General features: G+C 45.4%; 1 protein-coding gene across 1 annotated transcript; it reads left to right on the top strand.

Moving 5' to 3' along the window:
- Positions 1 to 1,810: 1,810 nt before the first annotated feature.
- On the top strand, positions 1,811 to 22,853 carry LOC310800906 (angiotensin-converting enzyme-like; the record flags this gene model as incomplete). Its single annotated transcript, XM_083664790.1, has 14 exons — positions 1,811 to 2,228; positions 7,412 to 7,588; positions 9,319 to 9,406; positions 11,251 to 11,394; positions 14,244 to 14,435; positions 15,072 to 15,169; positions 15,328 to 15,497; positions 16,867 to 17,090; positions 17,213 to 17,357; positions 18,511 to 18,609; positions 19,085 to 19,207; positions 19,313 to 19,519; positions 22,199 to 22,317; positions 22,831 to 22,853. Exons 1-14 carry the CDS (start codon positions 2,007 to 2,009, stop codon positions 22,851 to 22,853), a joined length of 2,031 nt encoding a protein of 676 aa, XP_083520916.1. The 5' UTR covers positions 1,811 to 2,006.
- Between the last annotated feature and the right edge of the window lie 1,751 nt (positions 22,854 to 24,604).

Genomic DNA, 24,604 nt, shown 5'->3' with positions numbered 1-24,604 from the left:
TAGCCACTACACATTTCAAACTAAACTACTGAACTGATGTAGATATTAGGCTAAGCTGCCTCATGTGACATTTTATTGAAAACTTCAACTGGGAGCAGAAAAGTGCCTGACTTCATTTGCACCTGTCACCTGTCATCTGTCAAACTGCAGTGTGAATCATGTAATAGTTGATATTTTTGTATTAAAATGAATCAACTGTTGTTCATGTTGACTAAAAACATGTTTTAGTTATCAGCAATGGTGCATGACAATTGTTTGAGGTGGGGTAAATAAACCTTTACATCATAAAAAGGTGTCCCCCAGGTGAGATTCGAACCTGTGTCTCAAGAGTTGTAGATTACATACTCAGTGTTCTAACACTGTAGCCTATGTCACGTGAAAATCCTGGCCATTTCATTGGCTGTCAATCTGCTACAACAATACGTGGCTGGCCGCCGCGGGTTGGGTGAGAGTTCTCGCTGAGAAGAGCCTGGTGGCGCGAGGTTAGGTGAGAGAGAGAGGCTGGCTCACCTGGGATTGGCTGGGGGAGGGGAGCTGCGTGAGAGCCTGGGAGAGATGGCTGTGTGTGGAGAGGTGGAGAGCTAGGCTAAGCTAGGAGAGAGCTAGCGAGAATAGCCGTGGGGTTTGTTGTTTTCAGCCGTGGGCACGGCCATCAGTGCTCTTCGGGTTCGCCATGATGACTCCCTGCGTCGGCTATGGGCGGAACACAGGAACCAAAGCTTCAAAGATGTGATGTTATGGATCCGGCAAGTTTCTTCAAGTACTTATTTGAATACTTCGTTTGGTATGTCCATGCTTCTTATTTTTTCTCTAGCTCTGGCGAGGTTCTGGCTGCTAGCTACTGCTGCATTTCTATGGCCGGGGGAACGAAAACACTGTGGCACACAAATAGACCAGACAAATAGACAAATTATTGTTAGTATTATTATTGTTATTGTTATTATTGTACAAGTAGTGCTGGGTGATAAAATAATATTATGGTTTATGGCAGTGATTCTTGCCATAAACCTCACCCGTCCTGCAGCTCACCAAGCTGGCCATGCAGCTTCACCCGCAACTCGGCTGCTGTGTGGCCAATGAGACCGAATGAGACCAGCATCACTGATGATGTCAGATTTATGACATCACTGATGATGTCATCAGTGGGATTTATGACATCCCTGGTGCTTTCACAGTGGGATTTATGACATCACGGATGATGTCACAGTGGGATTTATGACATCACTGATGATGTCACAGTGGGATTTATGACATCACGTTTGATGTCACAGTGGGACAGACACACAGAGCCCGAGCTCCCATTTATGTTGGGGATATATAGATAGATAGATTAGATATGGCCAAATGGTGCGAATTAAAAGTGCAATAGAACACAAAGTAATCTAAGAAGGATAGAACATCAAATCAAAATCATTGCATTGCCTAGAGACTAAAATATATATATAAAAAAAATGGGAGTGAGATGGGACGGGAGTCATTCTACCAGGAGTGGGACGAGACAGGATTTTTTTTTTTACCCTGGCCTGGGATTGGCACGGGACAGGAGTGAAAAACCACTCCCATGTCATCCTCCACTTTAGACTGCTGAGAGAGGCAAGGCTGCAGAGAAGTGTGGGCTGCTTTAAACGGCTCCTTAACAAGGAGCTGGCTGTGGCTTCTGTGCCTTTCAACCAGCAGACAAGGGTGAGGAAGGAGGTGTGTGAGGGAGTGGATGAGACAACAGCCCCAGGGTGGAGGTGTGTGAATGAGTGGATGAGACAACAGCCCCAGGGTGGAGGAGTGTGAGGGAGTGGATGACACAACAGCCCCAGGGTGGAGGAGTGTGAGGGAGTGGATGATACAACAGCCCCAGGGTGGAGGCGTGTGAGGGAGTGGATGATACAACAGCCCCAGGGTGGAGGAGGCGCACTCTCACTTCACGAAAAGGTTTTTTTTGCCTCTTCTTCTAACTCTTCTGACACGTTGCACTGTAGTGTGTTTCCTCCCTGAGAGCCAAGTGGAGCAGGATGGACAGCTTTGTGTCAGCAGCGCTGCTGCTGCTGCCGGTCTTGGGACTGTGTGAGGCTCTGCCTGCCCGCTGGCTGCCGGGGGAGTACTCCAGCACCGCGGCTGAAGCAGCGAGGTTCGTCAGTGACTACAACAGCACGGCCGAGGAGGTGTTCTTCGAGAGTCAAACCGCCAGCTGGAACTACAACACCAACTTGACAGACCACAACTCCAAGCTGCAGGTAGGTACGACGACGGTTCCATGTCATTGGTCGCACACCCCAAAAGTCTGAAAAATGTCCCATTGGAGAGAAAGCCCGTTTATCTGACAATAGATAAAAAATAAATAAAAATTTAAAATAAAATTAATAAAAATAAATAAATAAATAAATAAAAAACTCACGTTTTGAGTTGAGTTCCCCTCCATTCCTCGGGCCCAGGCCGGTGTCATGTGACCAATGGGCAGTCTATACAGAGATTAGGCATGTTGAACTGGTGTGAGTTGAACCTTTCCCATAGAGAGGTCCCTGCCCGGACTGGCACCTCCCACTCACAAATGGATGCACGGTAGAGGCTGACATTATTTCGGGAATCCTGTGGGGTTTGTTTTGGTTTTTACCTACTTGTTTTTACGAAGTATGTTTTTGATATCTGATTTTAATTACTCTGCTTGAAACTTGCTTCTTATTGATATTCCTTTTTACATTTCTTTTACTACAGTGAAGTTGAGTGGGCTCTGAGTTTCATTGCAGGTGACAGATGTTTGCATTGTTGCCGGTATGACAAGAAACTTGAAAACTTCACAGGAACAAAGTAAATGGGAGCCGGCGGGACAGGAATCATAATACCGTAATTTCCGCACTATAAGCCGCACCGGAGTATAAGCTGCAGCAGCAAAATTGCCTGTTTGTTACATATATAAGCCGCACCGGACTATAAGCCGCAGGTGTTTTAATGTTTTTTTTTTTTTTTTTTTAATTGTGTTTTAATGTTTAATTACCATATGTAAGGGTTCATGCACAGAGGGGATTGTCGGGAAAGAGATGGCTGTTTGAGGAAGCTCCCATTTATTAACATTTCAACAAAACAACATAACACAACACCACCTGTGTTTTTATTTACAGTGCACACAGTGTCCGCGGTGTGGTGAAAAGAGGGCAAGAGAGGAAATTAAAACAGAAGTGGATTTATAGTTAGAAAGAGTGCTAAAGAAGAGAGAATTCATTTTTTTTTTCTTTTTTTTTCCGGAAAAATCCATAGATAAGCCGCACCGTTATATAAGCCGCAGGGCCAAAAAACGGGGAAAAAGCCGTTATATATACCGTAAATTCCGGACTATAAGACGCACCGGTCTATAAGCCGCACCTTCAAAGGTGACTATTTTTTTCTTCTATAAGCCGCACCGGACTATAAGCCGCGGGTGTTTTGATGTTTAATTACCATATGTAAGGCTTCGTGCACAGAGGGGATTGTCGGGAATGGATGGCTGTTTGGGGAAGCTCCCATTTATTAACATTTCAACAAAACAAAAGTCAGGTCACTAATCCCCAGACAAAATCACACATTGTGGTATTTTTTGTTTTTTTTACAGTGCACACAGTGTCCGCGGTGTGGTGAAAAGAGGGCAAGAGAGGAAATTAAAACAGAAGTGGATTTATAGTTAGAAAGAGTGCTAAAGAAGAGAGAATTCCGTTTTTTATTTTTTTATTTTAGTTACCCACAGTACTATTGACCAGTCCAACTCAAAAGATATTCGGCAGTTTCACTTTGAGCTCTTGTTCCGCCGCTGTCCATCAATGGTTATGACGAGTCTCGCTGGGTACAGTACGCCAAAGCGATATCCATTGACTCGATGATGCTGTTGTATGTTGCGCGTTTCTGTTGCACCAACGCGGAGGTCCTGCCGGGACGAAAAAGCGCGTACCCTCCCAGGTGAGGGGCTTCTTCCCCGCAGCCTGGAGGATGAGTTGACGGTCGGGCCAGCGGAGTAGGCAGATGAAGATGGCCCTCGGTGGCAGGCCGGAAAGAAAGAAGAAAGGAGGAGGAGGAGAAACCGCCACCTCCACAGCCAGCCACCTCACACACCCCAACTGTTTAATAGTGCCCGGCTCGCATGCCTCTCGGTCGGCTGGCCGGACAATATATGCACCCCGCTGCAGCAGCACCTTCGGGAGGTTTTCTCACTGTGTTCGGGACTTCGGCTCTAACTCGGCCAGATGGCTGGACACGAGTGAAACTCTTCACGGTTGCATTATTTTCTTTAGTGAGTGAGTGGATGGACTTCTGCACGTTTTCAAACTTGTTTTCAAGCTGCTCAAAACCTCTGAGCGATGTCGGACTTAATCGATAGTGTTTCACGGAGTAAAAGTTTAGCCCAAGCGGTGTATCTCCAGCCTCCAGCAGGTGAGTCATTTCCTCATTCATGGCGTGATTGCTTCGTCTTTTTCTTTCTGCTTACCTGTGTTGTGTTATGTTATGTTATGTTATGTTGTTAAAAGAGGGCAAGAGAGGAAATTAAAACAGAAGTGGATTTATAGTTAGAAAGAGTGCTAAAAAAGAGAGATTTTTTTTTTTTTTTTGGAAAAAATCCATAGATAAGACGCACCGTTATATAAGCCGCAGGGGGCAAAAAAGGCCAAAAAACGGGAAAAAAGCCGCGGCTTATAGTCCGGAATTTACGGTAGTTTATATAGTTTATATAGTTATATATAGTTTATATAGTTTATTATAGTCCGAAATTTACGGTAACAATAAATCAGGTTGATATAAATATGTAGTTAAATAAACAGTCGGAATGGGAGTCATTGTTCTTAAGACGGGCAGGAGTTTTCTTTGTGGGACTGGGTTGGGAGGGACAGGAGTGAAAATCCACTCGAGCCCTGGTTGATTTGGAGAATGACAGGCTCAGTTTCCTCCCAAAGTGGCCAACTTTGCTTGCGTGTTCTGAATAAATGTGCAGGGGGTCTTGCGAGCTTAATATGTCAACTGATTATTTGTTCAACTGTCGGACTTTTTGATATTTTTAGTTTGTGCTGTAAGGTTACCCTTAAACTTTTATCTAAGGATGCCTTTAGGAAAAACATTGTTGCATAAAATCACCCAAAGATTACCTTAGGATGTAGTAAGGGAAAACCATTCGATCTAGAGTGTTTGCTCTTAGCTACTTAACTTAAGTATTCCCTTATATGCTTGTCAAAAGTATCGATAGTATCGATAAAAGTCAATACTAAAAATTTGAAACGGATACAATACTCATTTGCAACAGGTATCGATAGTATCGATACGTATCAATACTAAAAAATTGAAACGGATACAATACTCATTTGCAACTGTATCAATATCAGCAGTGCTTTCTCTTAATGAAAAATCAAACATACCACTGATTTCTCCCTCCCTGTCATTGGTGGGTATCTTTTGCTTCAATAAATTCAAAGTATTCTGATAGGCTGATGACTAGAGCAGGTATAATCTGCTGTGTTGTGATAGGCTGATGACTAGAAGCAGGTGTAATCTGCTGTGTAAGGTCAAAGTTTTTAGTGAATTTTATCAGGTCTAGATTATGGAGAAGCGTGCATCTGTCCGTCCATCTGTTTGTTTCTTTTTTATGCCTCTTGATGTGTTGTCATCCCGCCGCGTGGTATCGAAAATGGTATCGAGTATCGATATTTTCCTGGGTATCGGTATCGAAGTAGAAATTCTAGTATCGTGACATCCCTATTCCCTTATGAATTATGCGTTGCAACAAGGTCCTTAGTAACTAAATTATTTGTGTAACATAAGCCGTTTTCCCACATGCGTACCGGAAAATTACCTGTAAGTCAATATCGGACATTTCCCTTCACACCTCTCCTCTGGCATGTGGGAATCTATCAGCGAAATTGCCTGTATGTGGGGGGGGGGGGCGGCACTGCAGAGCGGGTGGGGAGTGACGTGTCGGCAAAACTCTGAATGGTGAAATAAGTTTGCTTGTTTATCCGTTCACCTGCATCGCGTTGAAGCACTTTTTACAGACTGGCTTCATTTGATGTGTCCGGGCTTGCCTTGGCTGTCGGCAACGTAAGCAAAATACTTCCACTTTCGCTTCGTGCATTTGCTTAGTCCCTGTCGGGCTGTGACTTAAGGAGGAGGACGGACTGTGGCCAGAGAGCGAGCAGAGAGGAGAGGGGAAAATCAGCACAGCACACCCACACATGAAGCTGACATAGGCTACTGCTCTTATTATCACAAGATCATTTCGCCAGTTTGCTTTAATGTGCGCGAATGATTAGATTATGCCCGCTGGAACATTAAGCAACGTGTGTACACCTCGCCCATGAGAGTGTCGCGGAAAATGACTGCACCCGTTTCTCACTAGTATCCGCTAAAGCGCATACCGCTCTTCTGACAGGCTGGAAAGTGGTGAAATCTCCGCGACGACGGGGTCGCGCTTATACCAGCACGGCGCCTTTCTCACATGCAGGCATTAGACCACGTACCGGTCATTTTGCGGTACAAAGCGCATGTGGGAAAAGGGCTAGAGTAACATACCAGAATGGCTGAATTTATGGTGGTTGAAGAGGCTCAGACACAGAGAGAAAAAAGGAAAAGAAAAAAAAACATATATAAGGACGTTCAGTGTTACAACGTAGTGCTACCAGCCACATACGGTGCTTATGTGCTTCTAGGAGATGCTGTGCGTGGGGCCCCACGCAAAGGGTCCGCGAGTCACCCGTCACCCTTGACCTCGTCAAGATAGGCCAGAAACGGGTCCCAGACAGGGAAGTTCAGAGAAGTCTCCGAGCAGCCAAAGATGGCGAGTTCTGCCTCCGGCTGAAGGTTTATTTTGGAGGCCTTAAGAGTACCAGTCAAATATCCTGGCCCAGAATCCCGCTAGTGAAGCACAGAACCAAAAGGCATGAGATCTTCCACGGTTCTTTTGACAGAGATTTCTTGCATTGATTTTGTCCATTATTTCTGGCCACATCCTCTGTTTGTGCATATTTTTTTTTACGGCTGCTGCATCATAGAAACAATTACTTTGTATAATTTGCTTACGCTTGCCACATTCTACAAGGAGAATAACATTTTCATCTTCGGTCCAGTTTGGCTTTCTATGTCTATATTCTCATTGTTGTCCATTTGGAAGAAGCTAGCTATAACATGCTGTCAAGTCATGTTAATGTTGAAGGATGCTGTGAGTGAAGTGAGCAGAGTGAAGCGTGCGTAACCATGGTAACTGAAGTGCTCTGTGCTGTATTCTGACAGTAACTACCGTAAAAACCTCAGTCTAAACACAAGCAAGGAGTAAACCTAAGATCCTTTATGGAACGCTCCTAAGTGAATCCCTCAGCTTAGGCAAAGATATTGCCTAAGGGACAAATTTAAGATTGAAACTTAAGGTAATATTTGCAGAGATGACAAACTCATTCCCCCCATGGCTCTATAGGTAAATGCACACCTAGAAAAGCAGGCCTTCACCGAGGCCTGGGGGAAGAAGGCCAAGCAGGTGTTCCCTCCTGAGTTCGTGGACACGTTCCCTGTGCAATTCACTGACGTCAAGAAGCTGATAGGCCAGATCAGCAGACTGGGAGCCGCCAACCTGCCGGAGAATGACAGAAAGGAGGTTTGTTGTCATCATCATCATATACAAGGAAGTGGGTTCTGTTTGTTTCAATTTCTGTCCCACATTGGATGATGTCATCAGTGATGGTCACTCGAGAACAATTGTGATCTCACTGATGATGTCACAATGTCTATGAAGTTGAGCAATTGTGCGCTGAGTGATGTCACTCGAACACTGCATGTGGTTTTATTACTTTATTAGTTAGTCTGAAGTAATAATTACACTTCAGGGTTAAAGTGGGTGCATCTCATTGTAAAATTGGACTTCAAACGGCCCAAATCTGGCTTCAAACGGCCCAAATTGGGTTTCAAGCGCCCCAAATTTCACGCGCGTCGGCCCATATCGGCCTGGCCTGCTTGGTATCTAATGCCCGGCCTGAATTATGATCCCAGTCCGCCCCTGTTTTTAACTATATCGCCCAGCCCTACTCATGATATATAATATACAGTCTCTAATGTATGATTCAACTTTTCCCATGTTCTAATCTAGTGTAAAAAAGCAAACAAACTGAAAAAAGAAAAGAAAAAAATAAACAAAAATCGCAATAAATCGTAATATCGAATCGCAATAATCGTAGAATCGCAATACTTAACACGTTCACTGCCAATGACGAGTTGATACGTCAAAAAAAATCCAACGGTTGACTGCCAATGACGTGTTGATACGGTGGGACGTGGATCAACGCCCCCCACGTCTCCTATAAAAATATTGGAGCCACCGAACGTGTACAACCCATTCCACCGACCCACTAAGTGGCGACAGTGCTCTCCAGACTAGAAAAAGCCGAGCCAAAACTGCAGGGGAACGCGCGAGGAAACCATTATCATACTGTAAAATGGATTGGCGAAAACGCTTTCGCTTTCGCGCATTATCGCGCTGGGAGCTGGCGGTGGGGGATTGCAAATTTGCATAATAGATTATGCGTGCAACACACTTTGAAACAGCGGCAGAAAGCCCACAATCGCACGCAGCTTCATTGCAGCTGAGCTCACAACCAAAACGACTCATGCAGACTCGCCCAAAGAGCAGCCGCCAGCAGCCAGGCAGCACAGACAGGCAGAGCCTCGCTTGTGACAAACGCTGCAAAGCCATCAGAGACACACCCACGGAGGGAGGAGTTTGAAGGAGAGGGGGGTTTCCTGCTGCTATGGAGGAAATTACTGTTCAAAACTATTGTTTAGATGTCTGACGTCTTACGCCAAAAATAAATGGTTAAAGTGACTGTTCTATCGAATTTCACAAAAAGCCATTTATCTCAGAATAAATTTTCAGACGCTGAAACCATGCTGTATTCTACTGCTAATGCCTACATCACTACTAACTCTACAAACTATCTCTTTTAGACAGAGAAAGCACACATTCTATTAGTTCTTTTGAGATCATTTGTGTTCACAAAATCTTAGCAGAAAAGAATCCTCGGCTCTTGAAAGATGAGCCAGAATCCTCAAAAAAAAACCTTGGCAGAACCTACCTACAGTATTGAAAAAACGGCTGGCAGTGAATGTGTTAAGAATCGCAATATAAATCGAATCGGTACCCAAGAATCGTGATAGTATCGAATCGGGAGATAAGTGAATCGCCACAGCCCTAATATATATAATGTAATGTACTACTATATATATATGTTATATATATAATATATTATATTATGTAATGTACTACTATATTAGCAGAAATGCTGAACTCTTTCTAAAATGAAAGCATGACTTCCACTCTTTTCTTGTCTCCAGTATAATGAAATTCTCAGCACCATGGACAAAATCTATTCAACAGCCAAGGTGTGTCCAAAGCCAAACCTTTGCTGGAGCCTGGATCCTGGTAAGTTGGTATAAATACATTTTCACATGAATTATTTGAAACCGATTTCTTCGAATATCTGCAGAACAATCTCTGTTGTGTCTACGGGTGGAAACCTGTAATTACACATCCGGAAGATACAGGCTCTCGCATGTTTACAAGGGCTTGGTATGGGAAATGAGCGCTAAAACGAAGTGTGGAGATAGGTCTGGCTATGCAAGACTACTGCGTTGCCACAACGCAATTCCTTTTTTAGGTAGGTAGTTAGGCAAATATATATATATTTTTTTTACCCTTTATTTATCCATTCCAGGGAGGACCATTGAGAGCAAGCTCTCTCAAGGATGTCCTGATTACAATAATACAATTACAATGACAAAAGTTGCAGTACATCATAAAAATCACAGATGCAGACAAGTAAAAGGGCTATCCAAAGCAGGTGCATCTCCTATGTAATGCATCCTCAAGTAGCGCCCTGAACGTCTCTATGGAGACCATGAATGTCTCTATGGAGACCCTGAACGTCTCTATGGAGACCATGAACGTCTCTATGGAGACCATGAACGTCTCTATGGAGACCATGAACGTCTCTATGGAGACCCTGTAGGTCTCTATGGAGACCCTGAACGTCTCTATGGAGACCCTGACCTGAACGTCTCTATGGAGACCAGTCTGTCCAGTTTAAGAGAGTCCTGAGGTTTTGCAACTAGCCCTGAAGAAGGCCTTATGGCCGAAACATGTTGGCTGTTTTATTCTGTTCTATGAAGAACTAGCCTTATATTAAAGCTTTTTAATGAAGAGTGCCTTGGAACCTTTTTTGATGAGTCCTGAAGTTTGTTCCATCTATCAGGAGCATCAAAGGTAGGTCATTCCAGTAGGTGGAATGACCAATCTGTCTGATATCCTGTAGCTCTAAAACTGAAAAGAGAAGACAAATAAAAAGTATGGTTTGGCTGGTTGTTGACTCCTCCTCTAAGGTTAAATTTTAATAATCAATAATAATAATAAAGGGGATTCAGTTCTAAAAGGAGTTGGCTAAACGTACGCCACTTTTTCAGAAGGGGGGCAGCGAAAGTGATGTAGTAAATTAACGAGTAACATAACTAATTACTTTTGATACCAAGTAATAAGTAAAGTAATCTTTTTACTTTTTCAAAGGAGTAATCAGTAACTAATTATATTTCCTGGGGGCACGGTGGTGCAGTGGTAAGCGCTGTCGCCTCACAGCTAGAAGGTACTGGGTTCGATTCCCACCTGGGACGCTGTGAGCGCTGAAGGAGTGCGTGCCCGTCCGCATGTCCTCGAGTGCCCGCCGCCCGGGTGGGGTCGTCAAAAAGGGCCTTTCTGTGTGGAGTATGCATGTTCTCCCCGTGCCCCCTGGGGGTTTCCATCATATAGGAACCCCACACCAAAACATGCAATATCATGGTTGCTGATGTGGTGCCTCCGCTAGTCGTTCGGGGCGCCTGTTCCGAGGGAGGGGAACTCGTTGGAATAGCGTGATCCTCCCACGTGCTATGTCCTACCGGTGCAGCTTCTCCTGTCAGGTGAAAAGAAGCGGCTGGTTAACTGCCCATGTCTCGGAGGAAGCATGGAGCCAGTTTCGGCTCTCCTCAGATCGGCAGAGGGTGGAGCAGCAACCAGGATAAATAAATTAAAAAATTTGCACTAACGGGGGATAAAAAAAAAACTGGAAAAAAGTAACTAATTACATTTCCTGAGTAACTTGCCCATCACTGCTAAGTGGACACATATCTATTGTTTTAGCCTCCTCTTTCTGTTGGAGGCGAGGCCTCAGCGTCCCTCTATTTGCTGTCATCTCTGTGACTGAGGGTGTGTTGATTTTGTTGTCTCTCTCTCTCCAGAGCTGACATCTATCATGGCCAACTCCAAGAGCTACAAGAAGCTGCTGTACGCCTGGGAGGGCTGGCACAATGCATCAGGTGTACCTCTTCGGAAGTACTACCCCCAATTTGTGGAGCTCAGCAACAAGGCCTCTCAAGCTGATGGTAGGAACTTCACCATGACCTGACATGTTGCAAGAACATTACAAGTCAAAAGTTTGGATACATTTTTCTTTATTTTTACAACACTATCTTCTATCTATCTTCTATATATCTATGTATAAAATTAAAATTGAGTATGCGGGCTTTGTCTGTTTCAAGTTCTGTGTTCGGCCACAGCTATGCCGTTTTACGTGCGATCGGGCTGAAACCTTCGGGTGTGTAAAGGGCACCCCTGCGGGTGACCTGACTGAGCCAAATTTTTTAATTAAGGTTAATTAGCTAATGATGTGATGACATCAGCAATGATATCATCAGTGATGATGTCATAAGGGCGCGCGCACACACACACACACACACACACACACACACACACACAAGGAGGCATTGTGACAAGACTGATCAGTGATGTCATAGGGGGGTATACACACACACTGTCAGGATCAGAGTCAGACATGTGGATCTATTCGCGGGTAGTTGAGGGCCACGGGAAACTTGGTAAGTCTTGAGAAGCTGGGGTGTTGTGGAACTTGATGGCTGGGGCTGCACTGTTCGAGGTTTGGGAACGGTTGCAGAAGTTGCAGGTTGCAGAAGTTGCAGGTTGCCGAGGTTGCAGAGGTTGGTGTGATCCTTGATGTGAGTTTATGAATCACTGGCCAGGACCTGCAGGAGCAGGCCCTTATAGACCCGAATATGACATCACCTGTGTTATGACATCACCAGCGAAAGGCATGAAAGACACTTATGAATCATGACATCATCAGTGATCGATGACATCATAGTAGGAATGACGACGTCAAAGTAGGAATGATGACGTCATCCTAACAGTACCCTCCCCTCAACGGACGCCACCTGGCGTCCAATGAGGCCATCAAGGATGGCATCTGGGAGACAGAAAATCCGCAGGTTCTGGTGGGGGTGCTCTTCAGCAGGTGGTTAGACGCAGGTGGTTAGACCCCAAAGGGGGTGTAGGAGAGTGAGGTGCTCTTCAGCAGGTGGTTAGATGCAGGTGGTTAGACCCCAAAGGGGGTGTAGGAGAGTGAGGTGCTCTTCAGCAGGTGGTTAGATGCAGGTGGTCAGACCCCAAAGGGGGTGTAGGACAGTGGAGGTGCTCCTCCCTAATACTGGATATCGAAGCCATAGATAGACCGATACGTAGACAGAACTTCTACCGGGTCCGGTGGATCCTCTGGAGCCGGCCATCCCCCGGGGCACGATCCAAACATGGGAGGCTGGAGACCATCAAAAGGGTCAAATGCCGCCGTCTCCGAAGGCAGAGCCACAGGGGGATCTGACTCAGCGAGGCCTGCCCTCCCGACCTGTAGTTTGGGGAGGTCACTCACCGCCTCCTCCTTTAAACGCCTCTTATTTCTTCTTGCTCTTGACCGAGGGCTGACGACACTACGGGGACCTCCCAGCATCAAGCTGGAACCTACGTGTGGGTCAAGAACTGGAATAGGCTGCTGCTGAGGTACGGGTTCAGACTCGGCGAGGGGAAGGTCCACAGGTTGTGCCTCAGGGACAGCAGACTCGGAGTCCCCCTGCGGGGGGACGGAGCTGATCTGCAGGCAGTGATTGAACTTCTCAATGAGACGATCTACAGTCTTCTCCAACTCCTTAACCTTCTTGGAGACACACTGCCACTCCTGGGTCACGTGAACGCTGCCCAACCGTATGGGTTTCGGGGTTGAACCCGTAGAGTCTTGATCCACTGGGAGTACCACGGGCCGGCGAGCGGTGGGACCACTTACTGGACGCCGGGAGCAGGAGGAGAGGTAATGCCCGGCTCGACCACAGTACAGGCAGCTCCGGGTGTCCAAACGGCGCTGCCTCTCCTCTGGTGTGATGCGAACCCTGCCGGTCAGATCACGGTACAGATGGCTGCTGGGACTCAAATGTGGCTGCCCCTGCTCTGGGATGACGCGAACTCCCCCCCCAGAATATGCGCTTAGCAGCTGGAGGCGGCCGAGAGGCAGAGCTAGAAGCAACGGCCGCTGTGACCGGGGGGGTAGCAGGTCTGGAAACCTCCGGAACGACGGTGCGCTCGGAAGCTGGGGCAGGAGGGGCAGAAGGCTGCGGAATGACCCCCTCAGGAGGGTTTAGTCCGTCGAGAAGATCTAGCCGTTTTACCAGGAGGGCGTACTGATCCTCGGCCTTGGAAGCCAGAGCCTGGATTGCTTCTTCCTGGTGGGCAATCAGGCGACCGTCGAGAAGATCTAGCCGTTTTACCAGGAGGGCGTGCAGGAGCAGGCCCTTATAGACCCGAATATGACATCACCTGTGTTATGACATCACCAGCGAAAGGCATGAAAGACACTTATGAATCATGACATCATCAGTGATCGATGACATCATAGTAGGAATGACGACGTCAAAGTAGGAATGATGACGTCATCCTAACACACACACTGATGATGTCATCAGTGATATCATAACGGGACACATACATACACACACACACACACACACACACACACACGGAGGCATTGTTGACATCACTGATGCAATAACATTTAGTGAGCAACACACACACACACACACACCCGCACTCGCCAATTGGGCAGGCGAGGCCACGCAGCAGCCGAGCTACGGGCGAGGGCGCGTAGCGGCCGAGCCTAGGCATCGAGCGAGCGTAGCGCATCGAAAGAACTTCATACATAGGATCAACTTCACTATTTATACTTGTGCAAGAAACAAGCATTTAAGCATAAGCTTTTAGATTGACATGACCTTAAGATCATGAAAAACATTCAATCAGGGGCGTTCAAACTTTTGACTGGTAGTGTGCACAGTACATTCAAAATATATATACATCAGGCAAACATCTGACAAGATGAACATTATGTCCTGTCTAGGTTTTAAGGACACTGGAGATTACTGGCGCTCCTGGTATGACACTCCAACGTTTGAGGAGGATTTGGAGAAAATCTACAAGACCGTCGAGCCCCTCTACCAGCAACTGCATGCTTTTGTCCGCCGCAAGCTCTACAAGCAGTACGGCCCCAAGTACATCAACCTCCAAGGACCCATCCCAGCTCACCTGCTAGGTAGGGCAGATGCACCTTTTGATGTTGCCAGTACCTGGCTGGAGGGATGAATGTGTGTTACATACTAGACTAGCCTATACATCAACAGTTATTATAGATGCATAGGAGGAAGTGAAATGTAATCACACCAACTCCTGGTGACAGTCCACAGTATCGAGGGAGGCACGCCATTGCCTGCCAGTCATTTTGTCTCACTGCTTTAAAGAAACGGTGCTTGTGAGTAGAGATGTAATGGTATGAAAATTTCACATCACGATTATCGTGACCAAAATTATCACGGTTATCGTATTATCACGGTATTCGTAATAAATTGCTGAAAATGTTCAAAGAGTAGTGAGAGACTCACTGAAATCATGTTACGTTTTATATTGAAAACTCAGACCCAAAAAGGATTGATACACTCACTGAAATCATTTCTCCAAGGCTGCACGTTTGCATCTGGGAGACGGTTGCCAACTTTGGTTGATGATGGACAGTATTTACCATGTTTTTCAAAGCACTGTAACCATGGTAACACGGTAATCACGGTAACACGGTTTTAATGATAATGAAAATTTGAAACGGTGCGGTTATCGTAAGGAATTTGATCAGCAAGTTGATGCTGATGCTCGAGTGTCTGTTCTCCCTCTCCTTCAGGAAACATGTGGGCTCAGACCTGGCACAATATCTATGACATGATGGTCCCCTTCCCTGACAAACCCAACGTGGACGTGACTGATGAAATGGTCAAACAAGTAAGTCAGGGGAAAGCTGACATGACTATGGAAAAAGTGAAATTCAGTTGTTAGGTCTTGCAGACAATGAAATCAAACCCTTTCTGTTTTTCTGTTGAAGGTTGCTTTGCTAGAACCCACTGAGGTGAAGCATTTCATTGTTACCTCTCTTTCTCCAGGGTTACAATGCCACACGCATGTTCCATGTTGCTGAGGACTTCTTCACCTCTCTGGGCTTGTTGGAGATGCCCCAGGAGTTCTGGGACAAATCCATGCTGGTGAAGCCTGTTGATCGGGAGGTGGTGTGCCACGGGGGTGCCTCGGACTTCTTAAACCGCAGAGACTTCAGGTAGACAACAGAAAAGGTCCTGCGGAGTCAGCTTAGAACATTTTGCCTGGATGGAAAGTCAAAAACTTTGGAAAGAAATTTAAGCAAAAGCCTTTAGATCAGAATGGCTTCAAGTTCATGAGAAATGTATACATTCAATCAGGTGTCAAAACTTTTGACTAGTACTACTGTATTGATCTGCCATTACCGTTGATAATACTGTAACGGCACAGGCGAGGCTGGTATCGAACCCGGGTTTGTCATTCGTAAGCGCAACACATTAACCATTAAAGGGACCAACATGCTCACTTTATGCATAGAGACCGGATCGCTACACTGCCTCCCCTCCCCTGCGCTTCCGCGTACTCTGCCGCCAATCATCCCGTTTATGGCGTCCTTCCGCTCCCTCACGCAACCGGGGCGCCCTGCGCCTCCGGTGACCGCACCGTGATCCCTACCGACTAGGGGTGCACAGATCGATCGGCACGCAATCTGTATCGGCCGATTTTGACCTCATATATGCGATCGGCTGATTGCCGATATTTCTTTATATTAAGTTACTGTATTAAAACTGCTGTCATACAAAAATTTACAAAAAAAGGTTATTTTCTGTTCCAAAATAGTTTAAAAACAATATACAATATAAAATTGCTTGAAATGCTGCCCATTGAAAATCAAAGCATATACGCTGGTTTAGTTGCTAGAACAATATCAATATACATACTTTTCACACCAAACTGAGCGCAACTTGAAAATAAATAAATAATAAGTATGTTATTAGAGTAGTTGCAGCCAATTTAAATTCTGTCACTTGGATTTTGCTGTTTGAAGATAGTTGTTGAGCTGAGTAAACCCTGCAAAACCTCTCTGCAGAACTAATACAATTTAAACAATTACAGCAGTTAAACATATAAAACAAGTAAGGAATGTAGCTTTTATTTTTATTTATTTTTTATAAAAAAAAGCCCTATCACTAATCAGGCTTTCCAACAATATAAAATACAATACCAATTGGTATTATTAAAGGGGAGAAATAATCGACCGAATTAACGTTTCCAAACTTTTTTAATCCTACAAGGTAATCGGTGATCAGTCGATGATCGGTTGGGCAGATATTTCCCATAGGCAATCGGTGATCATGGCAAAAAACGTGATCGGTGCACCCCTACTACCGACAGATCCCACTTCTGACACCAATATAACGACACAGGCAGGGCTGATTTCGAACCCGGGTCTGTCATTCACAAGCACAACATGTTAACCATCAGACCAAAGGGACAATCCGGTTGGCCAAGGACCAACGTGCTCACTTTATCCATCGAGACGGCTACAATACTGTCGTTGATTATACTAACTGATAAGGAATGAATTGATAGTTCCTCCTCTTCAGGATTAGGATGTGCACCACAGTGACTATGGAGGCTCTCTCCACCGTGCACCATGAGATGGGACATGTGGAGTACTACCTGCAGTACAAGGACCAGCCTGTAGGCTTCCGGAGAGGAGCCAACCCCGGTTTCCACGAGGCTATCGGCGATGTCCTGGGTCTCTCCGCCTCCACACCCAAACATCTGTACACCATCGGCCTACTGGAGACTCTGACCGCTGACCATGGTAATTATAATAATAAACTTCACTTAAAAAGCACCTTTCAGAATATAGTGACAACCTTTTCGAAAAACAATCAATAAAATTCACGAGTTATTAAGTGCTTTATTTGTAATCACTTCCTGCAGAGACTGACATTAACTTCCTGTTGAAGACGGCTCTAAGCAAGATCGCGTTCCTCCCCTTTGGCTACCTAATCGACCAATGGAGATGGGACGTGTTCAGCGGAGGCACGCCCCCAGAGCGCCTAAACTCTGACTGGTGGTACCTCAGGTTGGCAGTTAAGATTACTCATTTGATTTAGATTTTTTAATTTGTTTACAAACCCCCCTCCCCCTCCCATCCCATCCCATTTTTATCCCCCATTAGTGCTAATTCTAATGTATTTATCCTGGTTGCTGCTCCACCCTCTGCTGATCTGGGGAGAGCCGAAACTGGCTCCATGCTTCCTCCGAGACATGCCCAGCCGCTTCTTTTCACCTGACAGGGGAAGCTTCACCGGTAGGACATAGCACGTGGGAGGTTCACGCTATTCCAACGAGTTCCCCTTCCCCCGAACAGGCGCCCCGAACGATCAGAGGAGGAACCACTTCAGCGACCAGGATATTGCATGTTTTTGGTGAGGGGTTCCTATATGAAAGAAACCCCCAGGGGGCACGGGGAGAACATGCAAACTCCACACAGAAAGGCCCTTTTGACGACCCGACCCAGGCAGTGGGCATTTGAGGACATGCGGACGGGCACACACTCCTTCAGCGCTCGCAGCGTCGCGGGTGGGAATCGAACCCAGGACCTTCTAGCTGTGAGGCGACAACGCTACCACTGCGCCACCGTGGCCCCCTACTCATATGAATCTTTGGACCAGCTGAGAAAACGTGGTTTGGGAAAGTGAATGATTGATGCAAAAATGATTGGTGCCGAAAATGGTTCTTTGGAGTAATGCCATAGAAGAATCCCATAGACAAACACCTCTCACGCCAAGGTTCTAGACAAACACCCCTAACGCCAAGGTTCTAGACAATTTATTTGTATAATTCACAAGCATGTCTCAGAGGGCTTCACAGAAAATATGTCTAGCTAATTCTAGCTGACACAACAGTAGCAAATTACAATACTAATAATAACACATTGAACAAGGGGTGTGTGTGTGTGTGTACCGTCCCTCAACACCTACTGAGGTGCTCTTGAGCAAGGCACAACCCCCGACAGCTCTAGTGGAGCTGCTCAGTGGCCAGCAGTACATGACTGTGGTTTTAGTGGGCAGCTCCCAGAGATGCAAATATGTGAGATGCGCGTGCGAAGCGTGCAATATTTCTAGTAATAATAATACCGTAATAATAATAATTCAATTTGTGTAGTGCCTTTCAATGACCCAAACACACTGGAAACTGAATCCATCTATTCCTTCTGCCATTACTCTTTAAAGGACAAAATACCAAGGCGTCTGCCCGCCCACCAAGCGCACAGAGGAGCACTTTGATCCGGGGGCAAAATTCCACGTTCCTGGAAACACACCATACATCAGGTAGCATCCTGTCCAAACATCTCCAACTGCCACATCTGACTAACTGTTAGTCAGATGTGAAGAAGAAGACCTTTGGTGTGCCTTGTGTTAGTCACTAACACAAGGCACACCAAAGGTCGTCTTCTTCTTCTTCTTCTTCTTCTTCTTCTTCTTCTTCTTCTTCTTCTTCTTCTTCTTCTTCTTCTTCTTCTTCTTCTTCTTCTTCTTCTTCTTCTTCTTCTTCTTCTTCTTCTTCTTCTTCTTCTTCTTCTTCTTCTTCTTCTGGGCCCCAAGATGAAAAATGATGGTTAGATACAGTAGGTGGTGTAGAAATGCAGGATTTTCCTGTCTCTCTCTCCCTCTGTCTGCATGTGTGTGTGCTTGTGTGCAATGGCTCGATTTGGATAGACCTAAGAGACTAGAGTGTCAGATGATGGTAAATACAAAAAGGTAAATACAGATGATGATGTGATGGTGGTGATTATTATTATTGCAGGTATTTTGTCAGCTACATCCTGCAGTTCCAGTTCCACGAGAAACTGTGTCAGGCAGCAAAGCACACAGGCCCTCTGCACACGTGTGACATCTACCGCTCCAAGGAGGCGGGGGCCATCTTAGAGTATGTGAACTCATAGGGCCTCCAGAGCTGACCACATTTACAGATACGAGCAAGTCATGTTTAAGGATGCAGTTTATGGATGCAACCATTTCAATCTTCTTCCAGGAAGATTCTTCGGGCTGGCTCTTCCAAACCTTGGCCTGAAGTGCTCCAGGAAGCCCTGGGCACCAACAAGATGGACGCCGGTGCACTGATGAGATACTTTGAACCCATTATTAAATGGCTAGAAAAGCAGAATGTGAACGAGACCCTGGGCTGGCCAGACCTCAACTGGCTCCCGCCCATCCCTGAGGGCTACCACTCAGGATATTGGTAAGCTCCGCCCATCTCTGAGGGCTACCACTCAGGATATTTGTAAGCTCCGCCCATCTCTGAGGGCTACCACTCAGGATATCTGTAAGCTCCGCCCATCCCTGAGGGCTACCACTCAGGATATTTGTAAGCTCCGCCCATCCCTGAGGGCTACCACTCAGGATATTTGTAAGCTCCGCCCATCCCTGAGGGCTACCACTCAGGATATTTGTAAGCTCCGCCCATCCCTGAGGGCTACCACTCAGGATATTTGTAAGCTCCGCCCATCCCTGAGGGCTACCACTCAGGATATTTGTAAGCTCCGCCCATCCCTGAGGGCTACCACTCAGGATATTTGTAAGCTCCGCCCATCCCTGAGGGCTACCACTCAGGATATTGGTAAGCTCCGCCCATCCCTGAGGGCTACTCAGGATATTGGTATGCTCCGGCCATCCCTGAGGGCTACTCAGGATATTGGTAAGCTCCGCCCATCCCTGAGGGCTACTCAGGATATTTGTAAGCTCTGCCCATCCCTGAGGGCTACCCCTCAGGATATTGGTAAGATTGCACAGGCTAATACTGAGTAGACAAAAATCCACCTTCTACCTACCTTTGACATACTGCATATATGTCAAAGGTAGGTAGAAGGTGACTAAAGGAAAACGACACACATTAAACTCACCTGTAGGAATGTAGATTAAAATCACAATAGCACCAAAATACACAGGTCAGGTTGACATGTTTAGATGTTTTGACATGTTTAGACTTTTTCTCTTAGAGTAATTTTAGTGATTCATTTCTATATTTCCATTGTTAATGGTTAATGGCAGATGGGATTTGTTGCCGTTTTCTCTACACCTGGGCCGTTTCTCAATAAGCGTTCTTGTGTGTTCTTGCGTTCTTGTGTCCCTGTGAAACGTCATCAGTCGCAGCCCAAGTACTGTTCCAATACAAAGTTCACATTTCGCCAAGAACGCTTAAAATTCCCGGATGTGTTCTCGACACGCCCACTTTACCGAGGATGCTCTGGTTGGTGACTTGTGTCAACTTGGCAAGGCAGATATCCCAGCATGCATTTCGGCATAAGCAGAGGCAGAACGCAGCAGAGAAGACGCCATTAGCTCCGGAAAGTTTTTTACAATTTAAAGTTTTATTTCATCACTAAATTAATTTCTGATGACTTTTGATGCCTACAAGCAGGGTAGTAGGTTTCAATAAGTGCCACTTTACGAACATTTATGGCGAAAAATGGCAAAAAGTTCCAGAGCACAATTGGCTGCTTCTACATCAGCTGAGCTTTTTATTTGTGTAGTACTGCAGGCGGCCTCTGCGCTGGTATTGCGCAATACTCTCAAGAACGCATCGTCTCAAACTGCCAACAGCGTCATGTGTGCTTGTGACCTAGCAAGTTCATTCTTCCAAGAACGACTAGCAAGAATGTTCTCCCCAAGAACCCAAGAACAAGAATGCATTCTTGGTATTGAGAAACGGCCCTGGTGTGCATATGCATTTTCCTTCTCTCAATTACACAGGTGTCTGTCATCACACCTGATCTCATCATGTGACTGTATCATGTGACACTTGACCACTATATCTATGATGGCGTCCTGTACTGTCTTGTCTGATGAAGAGCATGTAGCTCGAAACGCGCTACAGCAATAAATCTGGAGAAAAGGAGCTCTGCGGTGTGCGAGTAGTTTTTATTCTTTTTGTCTCACTGACATCACAGTCTGCCACGATACGATTTCGATTCAATTAGCCCTTTTCACAGCTGCCATTTTGTGTCTTAAAGGCAGGGGAAACGCAGGCACTGCAACCAACTCACTAATTAGGGCCCCAGCACTGGAACACCTAAATGGACTGGAAGTTGGACACCCTAATTAAGGTTTTGGTGCACCTGTGAAACTTCCTGCCTTTTAGACACAAAATGGTGGCTGTGAAAAGGGTCTATTCAGGGGCCTGCGATCGATATGAGATGATATCGCCCATTTAACACAATCAGTTACATTTCCATCAACTCACAAAAAGCAACTCAAATATTTGACAAATGTATTTTATTTCTGAGCTCTTCCAGGCATTTATATGAAAAACAATCTGTTCAATCTAAAGTTTAAGTGTAAATGATTTTTTTAATCAGTTAACATAAAGCAGTGGTTCTCAAATGTTTTCACGTGAAGGACCCCTAAACTGACAGAAATTAGACCACAGACCCCCATTTGATATGATGTTGTCGCATGTTCCCCCATATGATAATAAGATTGATGCTTTTAGATGTTTTGTTACAGAGTGTATAAAACCCATGACCAAAATAGTCATTGTGTTACTTATGAATGGAATCATAGCGAAAATAAATTACCCCCCGTTTGGCTGGGGACCCCCTGGAACCCCCTCAAGGTTCCCTGGGAGTCCCCGGACCCCCATTTGAGAACCACTGCCATAAAGGGCCCTTGATGACCTTTCAATTATGAACATAATCAATGCCATGCTTGGATTTACAAGGCGTATCTTCAAGATGACGATAGATATCTCACTTTGCATCAATACACGATACGATATTGATGATGTAGCGATACATCAATAATAGCTCGATGTATTGTCACACCCCTACAAACAAACTAACTACTGTATCTACCTACCTATCCTGTTTCATTGACATAACTAGCTACAGTATGTAAAAAGAGTATCAATTATTTGCCTCAGCTGGAGAAGAACCTGGAGATGTCCAAACACACCATGGAGTACGGACAGAAGGCCCGTCTGTACAACTGACTTCCAGGATGGCTCCGTCAAGTGCTTCATCACCCGCAGAACTGGAAGAGGTGCGTGGGGGTGGGGGGGGGGGGGGGGGGGGGGGTTGCAGCAGTTGTACTAGTTACACAAACATTTCTGAGTCTGGGCTGCTCAAATAGCCATAGGCACAATAGTTTTATTGCTTTAGTTAAAGAATAACTGCGCACTAAACCCTTTTTCTTCAGCTGAAACCCGATGTATGTGATACAAGTTTATTTATTAAGAATAGTGGTGTAATAGTATGGATTCAGATCAAAATCCTGACATTTTAGTGTAAGTCAGAGATGTATGCATTTTTTATTGTACTCTGTTCTTACAAATGTGATTGTATGTTGTAATTTTGATACGATGTTGTAATTTTGGTAGGCTATTGTATTCCTGTTTGCTTCTCTTACTTTTCTTCACAAGTTCCTTAATGCTTGTTTGATTTGATCATGTGCACGCTTACATAGCTTAATCCAGAGCATGTTGTTGGAAAGTGAACAACGTATGTGAGCAGCAAGAGACTCCGTGACCATGTTTAAAATGTGTTTGTGTCTCAGAGACTCTTTCCTCGTCACAGTGAGAGGCTGAGATGCTGATTGAAAACACTGTTTAAAAAGGAGACTCTTCAATCATCTTCAAAGCCCCTGCCCTTTGCGTAGGGAAACCCCTTAGGGTGCCAGTGGCTCTCATCGCTCCAGGTTCCCCTCAACTCAAGAGACACTAACATTTAAATGATGAAGCTTGGAAGAAGGTAACAGACCTGTGGAGCATTTAGCTGAACATATAGTAGAGAGATGATTGTCTCCTGTTTAAATGCACAATATTCCCCCACAGACTGACTGTATCTATAGAATCAGTGTGACATCACACCGGAACCACAGCAGTTTACTAGTAGCCTATGAGTTGTGCCAAACAAACGTTATATCTCAAAAACTATACATCACATAGCTTATATTTTGACATTCTGAGTGAGAGCAGAAGTAGCTCAAGGGTCTGATGTATAATATATGTATGTCGTGTTAAAGTTGTGTGAACTGTCGCAGTTTTTAAAATGAAGTGAATTTAGTAGAAAGCACTGCTAGCGTGAGACACTCAAGGCTGGCTCCATAGGGTCCCATTATAAGCTGCCGTTTGTGTACCAACACTGATCCCTCGTATAGCCTACTGTAGCTCTTGGGGTCAAAAAGGTTGGTGACCCCTGACCCCTGCACTAGATTGTCTTTTCCATCTGCCACATGAGAAGGTCCCAGATCATGTGGAGAAAAAGGGGGTTATTTTAACAGATCAGTGTGGTAAATTAAAATGATGGGAACTAACCCTAACCCAAGGCAAACAACCATTAATATAGTAAAAATCTATTATATTTTCAGCAAAGCATTATATTTTCCCCTTTAAAATATAACTTACACCAGTTTCATACATCTTATGATGTCAACTTTAATTTTATCCCATACACCATAAAGGTATAAGCCTCTAGGTCTGCATGGAGTGAGGTTACACCACACCAGCTGTCAGCCACACTGCAGCTACATGTTGCAGCACAGTGCCCTCTAGTGGTGTCGACATACTGCTGCCTGCTGTCTGGTCTCAACTGCTCCACTGGTAGTGGTTACATCCTCCTATTGATAGGATTCTGTTACATCACCACACGGCCATCATGGTAGGAAAGTAACAGGTGATTGTAATCAATTAACAGGTGATTACAATCAAGTGACACAAGCAGCCAGGGATGTACTACCGAATGGGCCTACCGGCCGAGCCAGTAGCCAGGGGCCCATAACCCAGAGCGTCTTCACAGGGTGCACCGTGGATCTTGTCCAAACCTGGGATCAAATTAACCCTTATGGCACCAACCCTTTATTTTTGACAAAATGTTCCACAAGTTTATGGACAATTAGAGGGTTATTGTACTTTTGGTTTTAATTGAGTGTGCCGCACTGTAAGACCCAATAGGCCCAAATGCAAGACTACATGCCTATAAGGTTTAAACTTCACTTCCTTGTGTTTTTGTAAAACAACTTTGAATTGAACTGTAAATCCATTGTGTGTGTTGCTGTAATAGCTGTATATTTTTTTGGGGGAAAACAGTGTGCAAACAGCCAGGGATGTATTACCGAACGGGTCTACCGGGCCCAGGCCCAGGGGCCCAATGCTCCAGGACCTATCTGTCAAACTCCTGAAGTTTACAGACAACACAGTCATCATCTGCGACTGCGATGAGTATGCATACAGACAGGAGGTTGAACGGTTTGCCCTCTGGTGCGGTCAGAACAACCTGGAGCTGAACACTCAAAACTCAAAACTGTACAGAGGAGTCCCCCAGCACTGGCC

The sequence above is a fragment of the Poromitra crassiceps genome, assembly GCF_964638095.1.
Source record: "Poromitra crassiceps genome assembly, contig: HAP1_SCAFFOLD_132, whole genome shotgun sequence".
NCBI classification, from domain to species: Eukaryota; Metazoa; Chordata; class Actinopteri; order Beryciformes; family Melamphaidae; genus Poromitra; species Poromitra crassiceps.
Note: the sequence above shows the minus strand (reverse complement) of the source record. Positions and strands in the feature narration are given on the sequence as shown.